The sequence below is a fragment of the Dunckerocampus dactyliophorus genome, chromosome 6, assembly GCF_027744805.1.
Source record: "Dunckerocampus dactyliophorus isolate RoL2022-P2 chromosome 6, RoL_Ddac_1.1, whole genome shotgun sequence".
Taxonomy (NCBI): Eukaryota; Metazoa; Chordata; class Actinopteri; order Syngnathiformes; family Syngnathidae; genus Dunckerocampus; species Dunckerocampus dactyliophorus.
This window is the reverse complement of record NC_072824.1, coordinates 13,214,177-13,228,617: the sequence shown is the minus strand read 5'-3', so window position 1 is coordinate 13,228,617 and position 14,441 is coordinate 13,214,177. Positions and strand designations below refer to the sequence as shown.

Genomic DNA, 14,441 nt, shown 5'->3' with positions numbered 1-14,441 from the left:
AAATTGCACTTAATAAAAATCACAATCAATCACAATATTTCTGACTTTGAATCATTGTCACTTTTGTTGTCTTAATAGTGACAAAAAAACAGACAAATAACACGGAAATACACTGAAGTTCACATTGTGTGTCAATGCCGATGTCTGCTCATTTGTACATAGACTTCCTTAATTCACTTTCAGCAACACTGTGTGTGGAATATGCTGTTTACATTTAATGAGGTGTAACGTTTTGTCAGAGTTTGGTCAAAGTACATGTTTTGGATGCAGCAAAATGCGTTTGGTGCACAATGAGGTGTTATACTTACAGGACTTGCACAATGAGGTGTTATACTTACAGGAATTACAGCAGCTGAAACAAATGCTCCACCGTTTTGTATTATTTACTTCGTTGTCTTTGTCATTCAATATGTTTGCAGTATATTTTCACATGGCTATGACTGCAAATCACTGTAGTCTTTGCTGTCTTGACCCTCGAAGTAACTGCAATGTCGCTGGCATCCCTTTCAAGGGAATCATCCATTTGCCTTTGCTTGCTTGTTACTCCTCATGACATTCACTTGCATGTGTGTGTGGAACTCGAAAATGTGAAATGCAGCCACCTGGAAGAATGTCCAGCGATGCTCCACAGAAGGTTTGGAAGCGCTAGCTACCTAGCTAGCTTCTAGCAGGCCGTAAATAGTGTGTACAATCTGGTTGAAAACTGGCTATGAAGCTCACACTTTGCCAAACAGTGCAGCAAAAATAATGAAGGACATATACTGTACAAGAATGTATTCATGTAGAATGATCTGCTGTAAGAACGCAAATAGACACGGTAGAAGTAGGGATGTCCGATATTGGCTTTTTTGCAGATAACCAATATGCCAATATTTTCCAACTCTCAATTTCCGATTCCGATATCAACTGATACCCATACAGTATGTTTAATACCATATAGTCAAACCTGTCTATAGCAGCCACTGAAAGGAAACGGCAAAAATGGCCGCTATAGACAGGTTGGCGGCCATTTTGAATTTGTGCGCACACATATTAACATGTATTCACAAAAAGACTGGAGCAAAACCAAGAGACATAGGGGAAAACGCTCTGTTGACATAAACAGGTAGGTAAATCTAGGTAACAGCTCCGGTGAGGAAACTAGTAATATCAATAACAACAATGAACCGATGCCGCACATTTGAAGGCGCTGGCCTTTTATTCGCCACAAATGTTAATTGACCGCAGCTGCGCAGCCACCAGGCATGAAGCGGCTGCCTCATCCTCCCTGGAGAAGGCACAGCCCGCCAAATAAGAGCGCAGGACAGGGGATGCTCGCTCCTGTCCTGCAGAACGTCACAAATTTCCATCTTTGATTTTTTTTAAAACACGATTTTAAAAGCAAGAAATAAAAATTTTAGTGAACGAGCCCAAGGATATATGTACAGGATACGCGTGAAGCAGTCATGAATGGGTGCGTGCGTGAACAATTGAGTGCGGAGGAGGTGCGAAGATCGTCGTAAACTAACAATACCCTCGCTCCTCTCTTATTGAATGGGCTTCTAATCTCTAATTAGTCGGCAATTAAGTGATATTTTAGATGTTTTATTCAGGTGTTTTGGCTATTTTAGAATCTATTCACGGCATTGCACAGTGGGAAGATTACCGTTTTGGCCGTCATTGAATCTTTCCAGGGCGGCATTGCAAAGTAAGAAGACGGCTTTTTTATGTCGAACTAGGACTCAGTAATTAAAGTCTACACACGACGGCTTCATTGCTTAAAAAAACTAAACTTTTTCGTGCATGAAGCTTCTGCTTGAGTCGCCATTTTGGCCGCTATATGCGGTCAGATATTGACCAAGGGATACAAAATGGGTGGCCGCTGGCCACGTTTGACAGGTGACTGCTATACACAGGGTCTATAACACGTACATTTTCTGCGGGGGATTTTTCAGTGGCCGCTAAGACAGGTTTGACTGTATCTCCTGTCGTGGAAGGACTGGACTGGACAGGACTGGCCTTATTACCTTATTATTATTTATTATGTATTATTGCACTACAAATGTGATCTGTTCCGTATGTATTTACATACAGTATCTGTTGTGAAGCTGATGGATACAGCATCAGCAATTAGCTTCTGGACATGGCTGTAAACAACATTGCACAACTCATGTTGTGGCCATGGCCGAGGAGTCTAGCCTGCTGAGTCTGCCTATTTCTGCTTTTTTTTTACATTCCCGCTACCCACCTCACCATTAGCGGTGTTTTGACAACCCATCACGTCCTACCACCCTGAACATGGTTCAGCAAAGTATCGGCTCAAGTACAGGTATGTGCTACACGTGGACTGTTATATCGAGTGTACTCGCTGCTGCAGCAGCTGCACGCACAGGGGGTTCAACTTTGCATAGAAACACGCCCACAAATGTTGCTCAGATTGACGTTACAGTGATGTCCTCCATCTCCTGGTGTAAAGTATTAACTATAATGAAATGTTGCAATTTTGAGAATTATATTGGCTTTCATTATAGGGAAAAAAAATGATACCGATATTGACCAATATTACATTTTAATGCCAAGAGCAGGCCGATATTATCAGACATCCCTAGTTAGAAGCATTATTTTTATTGTGTCTGATGCTGGGATAAGCTTTCACTGCTTTTCGATTGTGTTGTTTTCAACTATTTTATTTCTTAATGCATCACACCATGTACACTCACACAATTGGAGCAAATCATTATCTCCAAAATATTGAGATTAAATAACATACTGAGTGTGTATGTGGCCGTAGCTTATGCTTGCCACCAATCTGCTCACAGGAAGGGACACAAACTGCCTGTAGGTCACATGGTTGAAAGCCAGCAATAACATTTTACCCACATGGAGTAATTTGGCCCCATAGCTATAGCCTGGCTTTTTGCTTTGCAGCTGGTGTGTGTTAGAAGCCATTTAAGGCACTTCCCATGCTAATTAACGAGCGTGACAGTGGTAGACAAGAAAGGTCATGATTGGTATTGGATTTCCAAAGTTCCTGTACTTCATCAATATTATCTGTGGAGCAGAAATTGTGTGTGGATTTTTGCAAACAGCACATCAATAATGACCTCCACTGCAAATCATTTTCCAGGATGCTATTACAGTTCATATCAGTGCCCACTCAGTAAAACCACGATATTCCTGTCAGGTCGTTGTGTACGTTTTTACCCCCCAATATCAAAAGAAGACCAAATGTTATCCACGATCCAAGATCACTATACCTCAATAACGTAACAATTACAACCATCATATTTACATTTCACCCACAACTACAAATTTCAAAATATACATAGAAAAGAAGATCTGCAGGTTCGGAGAACGTGTCATATATAAATTAAAGTTAAAAATAAAAATAGTAATTAACTGTTCTTCCAATTAAGTTGATCAAAGAAATTCAAGCAAATGCCTTTTGCTAATTTGGACAATTAGTAAAACGTATCGAGCTCAATGTTGGTTTGTTGATTGATTTGGAATTTTGATTTAGGTGATGTGTCATGAAGGCAAAATATCAGGCAGGGTGCCCGCTGTCGACAGTCCCATCATTGACTCAAGATGTCCATTGTTATTTAGCATGCTGCTGGTATTTAGCCCAGCCTTTCACTTTCAGTTTACATTTCTCTCATTCTTTGGCACTCTGCTCCTTCTTCCCTCCACCGCAGCCTAATTAGTAGTCTCTCCAAAAGGGGAAAAGATAGGGCGAGTTAGTTGTAAGCCATTCTTGAGAAAATGATGCTTGTGGTGGTCTGATGAAATGGAATTAATTGCTTGGTTAAAGAGCTGTCAAAAGAGTCAAGCTTTGTGAAGCTGGGTGAATAGTGTTTGCTTATTTGATAACATGGCAGAGTGCCTTTATATCCCTTTTACCTAATGAATATAATTTCACTTTTATACAACATGAACTGTTCTTTTACTAGAATCCTTTGTGTTGTCATAATTTTTGCCTACGAGTTTCAAATTGTCTTTAAAAAAAATATATATATATATATATATAATTAATACATGAAAATGTCTTTCCTGTCCCAACATCTGTCAGCAATCCCATTGACAAAAATAAAAGAAATGATGGCGGAGGTGCGTATTCTATGCATATGTTAAATTTGAATGGAGCTCTCTCTGACACACTATAATAAAAACCAGACACTGAGTCACATGAGACATCTATTCTGACCCTCCTTTTCTCTTCCCTTTTGACCAGCATCCACGTCTCTGACTAAACAAGCTGCTCCTTGACCCTAAGGAGGCCTCCAGAGGCTAATGGCAAAATGACGTTTGCTTGCCAAATAGATTAGACTTCTACTGTGACAGTGATGCTCGAGAGAGAGAGATGCTCGGTGTCTTGATAGACTGACCACCCAGGAGCTTTTGTAGGCCACAGTCTGGGTTCATCCCATCTAAGCAATTTTCAGACACATCAGCAAGACAAATTGCTGACAAAAATACGAATAATTGGTGCGAGCCCCGGACAGGCGCAGACAACCCTGAACCTCCCACACTACTCACTCAGTGCCCTTTGCTTATGGTTCAAAGATCTTTACGGACCACAAAAGAATAGAATGACCCTCCAAAGAAAAGGGACATATTTTATGTTAAAGTTAGCTTGACACTCGTTTTTCCCTACGGACATTATCAATTGAACAACGGCTTGCGATCCAATATGGAAACAAATAAGATCTATATATAATATATATTTTTGAAATGTGTCAGTATAAAAGCAGAAATGATGCACATTTGAACTGTCTTTGAAAAAAGTAAGGCTATTTTTACACAAAAAATTATACAAAATTATGCTTTTGAGATGAATTATAAAAATGTGCATATTTTTCGGTTTACCTCAAAAATGTACGTGAAAATTTTGCAATGGTTCACTTACATTTCCCAGTCAGCGTACAATATGGTGCGTGTCTTGTCGTATTAATACTGTACATTGCGTGAGTCCATCTGTGTTCGCAGTCATTGTCACGCAGCTCCGTCGTCTATGACGTCATCAGCTGTTGACTCTTTAGTTCTTTGCTCACTAATGCCACTTTGACACTTGCATGCATTTTGCCTCTGCATTGTCCCGAAATTCGCCATGGCAGTGCGTGTCATTAAGAAGTTACACCTGAAAAGAATTTGCTTTACTTTATGATACCGTACACGCAACACGCATGGATATGAATTATCACCACCACTTCTCGCATCGGTGAAAATGTTGTGGCATTATTTGGTCCCGATTGCCGCACTATAGCGGGCATCATCCCTAGCTTCATTAATTCCACTACTTGCAAGGGACCAACCTACAAGATGTTGAACTCCAGAGAAGAAGCTCTCATTGCAGAAAAGAAAAGGTGTCTGTGATATCGCGCAGCTGCAGTACTATTAATACAAGATCAGGAGAGAATGCAGACAGAAGGCATAACCCTAACTAGAAAAAGGAAAGCACGGACAGTGTGGGTGAGGGAATGGCTTACTAAAAGACATCACTTTGGGCATTATGATCAGTTTTTAACAGAACTTCACCAGTAACATAAAAGAGGCTACAGAAATTACGTGAGAAATACCTACAACTTGTTCCAAGAGGTGGTGGAAAAATGAACCATCAGAAGTTCACGCAATTGGCAAGATTATGGGTGCCAGACACTTTTTACATTTCAAGATTTTCTTTGCACACTGACACACAGCCCGGACAGTTGACACAGATGCCACTGAAGGAAAAAAAAACATAATTACTAAATGGTAAGTCCTAATTATGCAATAAAGTCAAAATTATGAGATAAAAAGTCACAATTAAGAGATAAGAAAGTCATAATTATGAGATAGTGATAATTATGAGATCAAAATTTGAAAGCACAAGATAAAAAGTCAAAATTATGAGATAAAAAGTCAAAATTATGAGATTTTTTTTTGTGCTTTTTGTGCTTTTTTTATTACAGCGTTTGAACGCTGTTACAGGCCGAGCCTAGCCCTTGTGTCTCTCTTGTGTCTCTCTCTTCCATCTCTCGTCTGTCTGCACCGTCCATTGTTTTATGCGCCCTGTTATTGACATCCTGTTATGTTATGTTTAATGCTAGACCCCCTTGAAAGCAAGATGACTCATCTCAAGGGGCTATCCATCCATAAATCTGTTTCCAATCCTGATTGGCTGTAGACCATTGTCAATCAATCTCCTTTGTGCCGCCTGTCGTGTCTCCTGTGTCATCGCTAGCTTGCTTGCGACTTTGTAAATTCGAAGGAGGAGGACTGCAACAGGAGGAGTACTGCAGCAATCTGTTTTAACAAGGATACAAAAACACTACAGTACAGCGGACAGCGCCAGGACGAAAAGGCACGGTGATGTGAGTGAAATATGTGTGAGTGACTTAGTAATTTCTTGTGTCCAACCTGTATGTTGATCATTAAAATTCAAACGAAGGTTTTAACTTTTTTGCGAGTGTTTAAACAAGAAAGAAATGTGAGAAAATGTTACTGCTTGTCTGAGAAAAGTGGATAAAGTGTATGGTGAGGGGTTTTACAGCCTTAATATGATAATAGTAAAAAAGGAAGTTGGCTACTTCGCGGATTTCACTTATTGCGGGCTATTTTGGGAATCTATCCCCCGCAATAAATGAGGGAACACTGCATATCGGTTTTTATTTAGTATTTTGTATTTAGATTTGTGTAGAGTCTGGAAAAGTCTGACACATTGTTCAACTTGATAAAAATATAAAAATACAGTCAAACCTCTGTTTTCGTACGCACCAGTTTTCATACGATTTCATTTTTGTCAAAATTTTTTGCCAACATTTTTCCTCGGCTGTCGTACACTGTCTTGAACAGTCTTGAACAAGTTCCATCCAATCATCGTTCATAATAATTTCACATTGTTTTCTGCATGTAGAACTATAATGATTCATTATAAAAAATATTTTTTTTGTTCATATTTTTGGGTGTCTGAAATAGGGGTGTACTTTACTTGGACTTACTGTGTACTTTTAATTAAATTTTATTGAATATTGAAAATGAGAGCTGAAAAGGTTAACCAACTGTTGGTTGCACTTCATTCAAATAAAATGTGAATGCACTTGCCATTAATTGTTGTTTACTTGTTTGTTTATATCCATAATTTATAACTGATTCCCTTACAAAAAAGAAACGAGAATCTAGCAAACTTCACCTGCACTGTTCAATATCCAGGTATTTATTTCACTGTCACAGCTGAACTTTTGGCTAAAAAGTTACTGAATCGATTTATCGTATCGTTCTAAATGAACCAAACACGAATCGTGATACGAATCAAATTGTTATTAAAACAAACCTAGATTAATTGAATTTACCTTATTTTCTATGGAAAAGGTATCGTCGAACCTCTATTACAAATAAGACAGTCACTAAAAGATATGTTAAGTATGCCATCAGCTGTCAAGGACTGTTGTTGCTAAGTCTGCTAAGACATAACACAAAACGCCGGCTTTGGATGAGATGCGGTTTTGAAAATAAATAAAGGCTTAAAGCTTAGGAATTATAAACATGCTGCCATGGAGAATGAGGGAACAATTTGTGGCATGTAGTAGTTTCAAGTCTTTCTCTGCTTGACATAAAGATGAAGGCTAACCAATTGTAGAGACCAGCAAGGGGATGACAGCAGTGAACAGAAAAAAAAACTGTGATGTTGAAGAAAGGACGAGAGAATTTTCCATTCAGAGAAGACCAGACGCACAGCATTATCTATAAGCATGTAAGTACATGAGGGAATTTACACACCTTCCAAAAATTCATGATGTATTAGTACATGTCTTAAAATGCATTACACATACACCCACGAATGTCTTTTAATCCCAAAGTGAGCAGATGAACGAAAGGGGTGCGGTGGCAGCTCTGGGATATTCAAACAAGCTCACACTCTGGCACCATGGGGACACAACCAACAGAATGAAGCATTTCAGGGGCGAGACCTTCATAGTGTCTGCTTTGCTTCTGTTTAGCATCTGTGCCTGTTACCAGGTCCCATCACACAACAAAGCAACATTTGCCTAAGCAATACTGTCTGAGTACAATGAGCAAACGGCGGTCGGCTCGCGCTCTCACATTCCATTGATTGGCTTTAGCCAGCTGTGCTAGTTCTCCTCAGAGAAGATTTAGCCATAGGCAAAATGTTTTCATAAGTGACTCAAGAAGACTTAAACAAATAGAAGCATAACTGAGGTTATGTTGGCCGAAGGTCATCAAGAGGTAACACAGTCAACTAATTAACTCAAATGTTGGAAAATTACAGAGAAGCCAAATCAACCCCTGGAGTTACTTGAAAATAGTAACTTTTTGTGACTATGAACGAATCTCCCCCTGTTGGTTGGAAACATGTTTATAGCACTCTACAACACCTGCACCACCTGAACCATGTTGTAGTCAATATGTATTCTTTACTTGCGTATCTTGCTTGCTGCTGTAACAAGTGAATTTCCCCGCTGTGGGATAAATAAAGTACAAATACAATACAATACAATACAAATACACTTTGGAGCACCACGTTTCAGTTGTAGACACTTCTTTAAAAGTCAGTCGCAAATCACAAAAATTTGTGGCTTACTTCAAGTCATTCTTTTGTTTTTCTATCATGCAAGGTGGTGGTTATCATTAATAACTGGCAGGGGGAGCAATATTACTTTTTGTAGGAATTGTGCATGCGGAATCATGTGACATGATGCTCATGTCAGGCCTACACCCACCTCTTCCAAGCGTGCAGTGGCTTCGGATCGACTGATATTAATCGGCCGATATTAGGCATTTTAACACATATCAGCATCTGCCTTTTGTTTAATCACACAGCTGATAAGAGATGAATTTAAAACTGGGTTATTGTAGGTCTGATGCTGCTGAGCCTCTCTGTCAGCAGGTTGGATGTGAACATGTAACTCACCAGTGTAGCTGGTCAGAGCCGCTTGTCACCACCCTTGTGCAGGGTTAGCTACGCGTTGGCAATGAGTTTTCTCCAATCGCAGTTGTTTGTCGGCTCCCGTGTGTGGCACCCGTTACACTTAGGTGCCACTTCCGCTTTCCGGCTTTTTGTTCCGTCAGCATAGATTATTGACACTTATGAATCAATTAATAATTGTCAATGTCCGCATCGGGATGCATCTAAGAATCTATTATTTCCGCCACCCCTAGGTGGAGAAGAGAAAAAACCTTTACGAGTGAAGAGCAAATACGTAGGACTGTCACAATAATGGATATATCGTGGATAAAAAAAAAACAGGGTGATAATTATGAGCGCTCAATAAATTGACATGTACGTGTATGTGTGTGCGAGTGTGTGTGCGAGTGTGTGTGCTCCATCTGCTTTCTGGGCTACACAAGCTGGATGAAAAGAGGGTTCACTCTGCATCTGTCTATGCGCACTGATTCTATCGTGGAATGAATGCACAGATTGAACAAGGTGAGCGCATAAACACAGATGAATCAATATGTCGCATCGAAAGGAGTCACGAGGGAGCATGGGAACACGACCAACTAATCTGCTCACCTGAAACACCACCATCCTTTTCAGCAGGGACCGAAATTAACCTGACGCAAGACGCTAAATGCGTGCAAAAACTGTCAAAATCGTGCAGATTTTCCATCTAAGACGAATTATTTTGCGTTTCATCGGGTCAGTTTGGTCACGGGAATAAGGGCGCAATATAATTTGCGAAAACCAAATTGCGCTGGGAAGCACGGTATTACGGTATTACGGCCATGGTGCGTATGAAAGTAGATCTCCGATTGGTCGTGAGACATATTCCCATCCAATCACGATCTGTGTTGCAGCAGATCGTCATTTGCTGTTGGAAACAAATATGGTGGTCCTGCTGCTGTTTTAGCTGGCGATCTGCAGACTGAACACGATGATTATTAAGTATTTTGCCAAGGCGGACTCATGTCACTCGGAGCGGCACAACAATAACAACCCTCCGAAAAAACAAAAAACAACGGCCGATGACTTGGATAAGCCCGCGGTTTCTCAGTTGGCCTCAACCTCAGCAAGCCCCTCCACAGGCGCCAGTGACAGTTCCTGGACGCTGACGGTGAGTGATAGACGACAGCTGCCACCGAGACCTGGTGCATCTCATGTCGCCATAACCAGCTCGTTAAAAACAGTTCGGAAGTGGATGAAAGAATTGAACACGGACATTGGTTATAAAGTCAAGGACGATGATTGTGTTTACGAAATTTGGTGTGAGGTGTGCAAGGAACATGGTACTGGTTCAGATCGTGGGTCGGCGCTTGTGACTGGTAGCAACAGGGTGAAAAAGGAGGCAATACAGTAACACATTAATTCAACACTCCACCAACGGTCGTTAGCAACCAGGCACGCCAAATATTTGGAAGCAAACAAGAAACCAACTCCAATTGAAGACGGCTTTAAAAGGGTTGATGAAAAAACATTGGAAAAAATGGACAAATTATTCTTGACAGCATATTACACGAATACAACATACCATGATTGATTACCAGCGGATTCGATCACAGGCAATAGGTGTACAGTATACATCAATGATCATGACGTGCATGATTTTTTTTGCCTGAAAATTGCTTCTTAGATGAGCAATTTGCTTGTAAAGTTAAAATCTACAAGCAACAAATTGCTTCCACTGGATTTAGGCAATTTCTAAACCCTGTTTTCAGTTGTCCCAACTGGGAAGAAAAAATACCGCTGGAGGTGCAACACACCCTTCATCCTGACAGCCAACGCTTACTGAGGCGTTTGGTCGGCAAAGTAAATACAAGCAAAATAGCACAAAATGGTGTTCACCCACAGACACTCTGGCTCGCTACATTGCAAAAGAAATGCAACCATTCAATACGGTGGAAAACCTAACAACAACCACTTCAGCGGCACCTTTTTTTGTTCAGCTCTTCGTAACGTCCGTGAAACGCGCCATTACCACCTTCCCACGACACAAAGTTTTGTCATTCTCTCCAGAACTTTGAAAACTTACTTAAAATTCATGTTGTTTACAGGTGACTACACAGAAAAATAATATGCCGACAGGCGTCCTTGCAGGAAGTCTTGCTGGTATGACATCACAGCTCAAGCGGCTATAGAGAATAGAGAATGTCTTTAAAGTTTATTATCTTGAAAATTTATTAACTTACGGCTATAAAATGTATATTTCTTTTATGCAAAAATGCATGGTATTTCCAAATAGCAAAATAATTAGAATTAAAGTCAGTGAAAGGTTAGAGTTTGTTGCCAATATTTTTACTTTTACTGCAAATTAATACGGGCTCCAAATTTCGGTTATCGGCCTCCTTGACAACTAAAAATCTCTATCGTTATCGGCCCTGGAAAAAAAACATATCAGTCTATCTTTGGGGTGTACAGTGTTTGAGTACAGGTCAAAGGAGCAGGACTTTATGTGTCAAGTGTGCCCAAGCACGGCATGGACTGCCGAGTGTGATTACGGTACTCTTGATTTCAGGATTGCCATAATGAGGAGGCCATAAGTGAAAGAAAATGAGAAGGCTCACCACAAGAGGCAGACTTTGTTTCTACCAGCTTCACTCGTCGCGTCTCATTACGAATGCGTCCATCTGTCTTGTCCACAAGATGCGCAAGGTCATCAATGATTTCTAAAAGGGAAAAAAGAACATTGATAAAGACAACTTTTTATAGTTTCTAGAACTATAATAATATTGAATAGACAAAAGACAATGCATTCAAACAGTCAACAAATTGTATTGTCGACCAGGGCACTGGGGATAGATCAAAAGAAGGATGACATTCAATATAAAATGTTTAATGACGAGTTTAATGAGAACCGAAAATAGAAGTCTGTGTAGGACTTTAGTCTACACAGAACAATCCCACAGATTAAGTCATCTGGTACATTTATTTTTTTTTAAAAGCAGGAATGCTGTGTCGGAATTGATACATTTGTGCCGCTACAATTAGTCATACGGTTTTTGGCTTGCCAGCCTCTTGATTTTGGCTCTACTGTAACATCTAAATCCACTAAGGGATTCCCAGCCATGCCAAAAGGCTGAAGTGACAGAACATGACCTTTAACTATACATACTTTTAACTATAGCTACAACTCATGTACAGTACAGTATATCCCTTCACTTCAGCACTTTTGGCAAATCAGGTCTCAAAAAACATAATTTTCAATTTCCTATTGTAACTTACGCTTCCATGTGTGACAGCTATTGGCCCCTGACTTGGATTTGGCAGACTACAAAGAAGGCCCTGTTTCATGCAAGGTTTGTTTATTTAAAATGCTATTACACTGGATACACCTCCAAAGCCACAACATGGAGAGCATGGCATGTGCATTTACACACACCATTTGGAATAGAGTAACTCTCATACATCATAATCTAAGTTCATAACTCAACTTGTGAGAAACAACTATATTCTAAGATTACCCTTTAGCGGGAATATAAAAAAAACGTGGAAATAGGGACATCCGTGTCGGAAAATATCGGCTAGAAATACACTTCTAGTAGTGGAGGGGGCAGCAGTGGTCAGGTATTCAAGATCCCGCTGTAAATGATGATGATGATGGCTGTGTTTGCGTGAGAGATGAGGAAGAGTATCACAAGTGGATTAGACATTTTGATGAGCTTGTTGGGTATCGTAGAGACAGGGCTTGACAATTTCTGAGCCAGGTGATGTCATAATATGCAAATTAGATGAGTGAATTTGGGTCATACTGATGATTTTTTTCTCATTTACAGTATGCCTTTATCTGTCAAGCTACAAGCTAACCATTTTCAAGCTACAACCATTTGAAATAGTAATACCAAAACTGACTATTTTCTTGAAAAACTCCTAAAGGGTTCATTCAGATGTACAATTTGCTACATTTAAGTATGCTGGAAATAACACTGAAAACATTTTATTTACCTTAAATTATAAACATACACATACATACATATATCAGCGAGGACCTCACCTGGTCTCACAATACCCAACAAATTATCAAGAAGTCCCAACAGAGACTGTACTGTACTGTACTTCCTGAGAAGACTGAGGAAATTTGGCATGTCACCCAAAATCTAATTGCTTCTATAGCTGCACTATTGAAAGTGTCCTTACCGCCTCTATCATTGTTTGGTACGGTAACTGTACAACACAAAATAGGAAGGCACTCCAGCGGGTGATCAAAACCTCACAGAACATTGTTAGGGCAGCCTTCCCCTCACTGCAAGACATTTATAAATCTAGAGTCCTACGAAGGACACACAACCTCATCAAGGACAGCACACATCCACAACACTCATTATTCACACTCCTACCGTCAGGCAGACGCTACAGGAGTTTGAAGTGCAGGACCACAAGGTTGGAAAACAGCTTTTACCCACAGGCCATCAGGCTTCTCAACGAATCACTCACACACGCCGCATGCAACACACGCGCACACTCATAACACTGAACATCTTATTGTTGCTTTTAATTGTTTATTGTTGTTTTTATTGTTATTTCTATTTCTTCTGTTCTTCTTCATTTTCTTGTGGTTTTTTTTAGGGAGAATGAACAGAATAAGAATTTAATTGCGTAGTAAAACTACCTGTTTTGCTGTGCATATGACAATAAAACTCTTGACTCTTGAATGATGTCTTTGAACACACCCGCTCATTGCTCATCATAACAGGGTTTAAAGTGTGATTCAAATGTTCTAATACTAGTAAAGAGACTAGTGTTCGACAAATACATTTTTAGACTTGTGTGATATTTTTTAGCTTGATTGACATATTCACTTCATTTGGTGGAGCTGTTAATACGTGCAAATACTGTACGTGCAAATTGACGGCCCTACTTAATAGTGAATAAGTTCACAATAATAACATAACATATGAGCATCAGCACAGTTTTACTTGGGGCACAGCCTGAGATGCTTTCTTGCTTTCTCTTGTCGTACAGTGGAACCTCAGTTTTCGTCATTAATTTGTTCCAAAAAGTTTGAGGAAAACCAAAACATACAAAATCCTAGGCAATTTTTCTAATAGGAAATAATGTAAATCCAATTACTCCGTTCCAGACACCCAAAACTATAAGAATCATGATAGAGAATAATTATAGTTTTAAATGCAGAAAAAAATGTGACATAATTATAAATGATGAATGGATGAAACTTATTGTTGATGCAGACTTCCCGTACATCCTGGCAAGATCAAATTCAATCGTGTTTCTCACCTTCTTTATCAAATTGTTGGCACTCAACTTAGTTTGGCCCCACAATGCACAAATAGTGAGTCAGCAATGCGTTGGATGTTTTGTTTGGGCACTCAATTTCAGCATAAATGGACTAGTTAGTGATGTGCAATATTGGGCAACCGTCTACAAATGCTAAGGTAAAATCTTGGCAATAATTTTCGACGTAAACTGAATCATCGTACAAAAACAGGATGTCTGACTTAGTAGAAATCACAAATCAAGTGTCTTAACAAAACTGATGGACATTTCATTTGACAACGACACCTCAGTGTGG

At 39.7% G+C, this 14,441-nt stretch overlaps 1 protein-coding gene across 2 annotated transcripts in view; it reads right to left on the bottom strand.

Moving 5' to 3' along the window:
• stx8 (syntaxin 8) overlaps positions 1 to 14,441 on the bottom strand; it is a 57,812-nt gene that overhangs the window by 4,367 nt on the left and 39,004 nt on the right. The window contains exons 7-8 of one of the 2 annotated variants that reach the window (XM_054780517.1): positions 11,479 to 11,580; positions 10,047 to 11,046 (exon numbers count right to left, since the gene is read on the bottom strand). In XM_054780517.1, the coding sequence (XP_054636492.1) occupies positions 11,039 to 11,046; positions 11,479 to 11,580 (110 nt within the window). In that variant the 3' untranslated portion in view covers positions 10,047 to 11,038. Of the gene's footprint in view, positions 1 to 10,046; positions 11,047 to 11,478; positions 11,581 to 14,441 lie in introns of those variants that run through there. The other variant, XM_054780516.1, reaches the window with a different exon arrangement.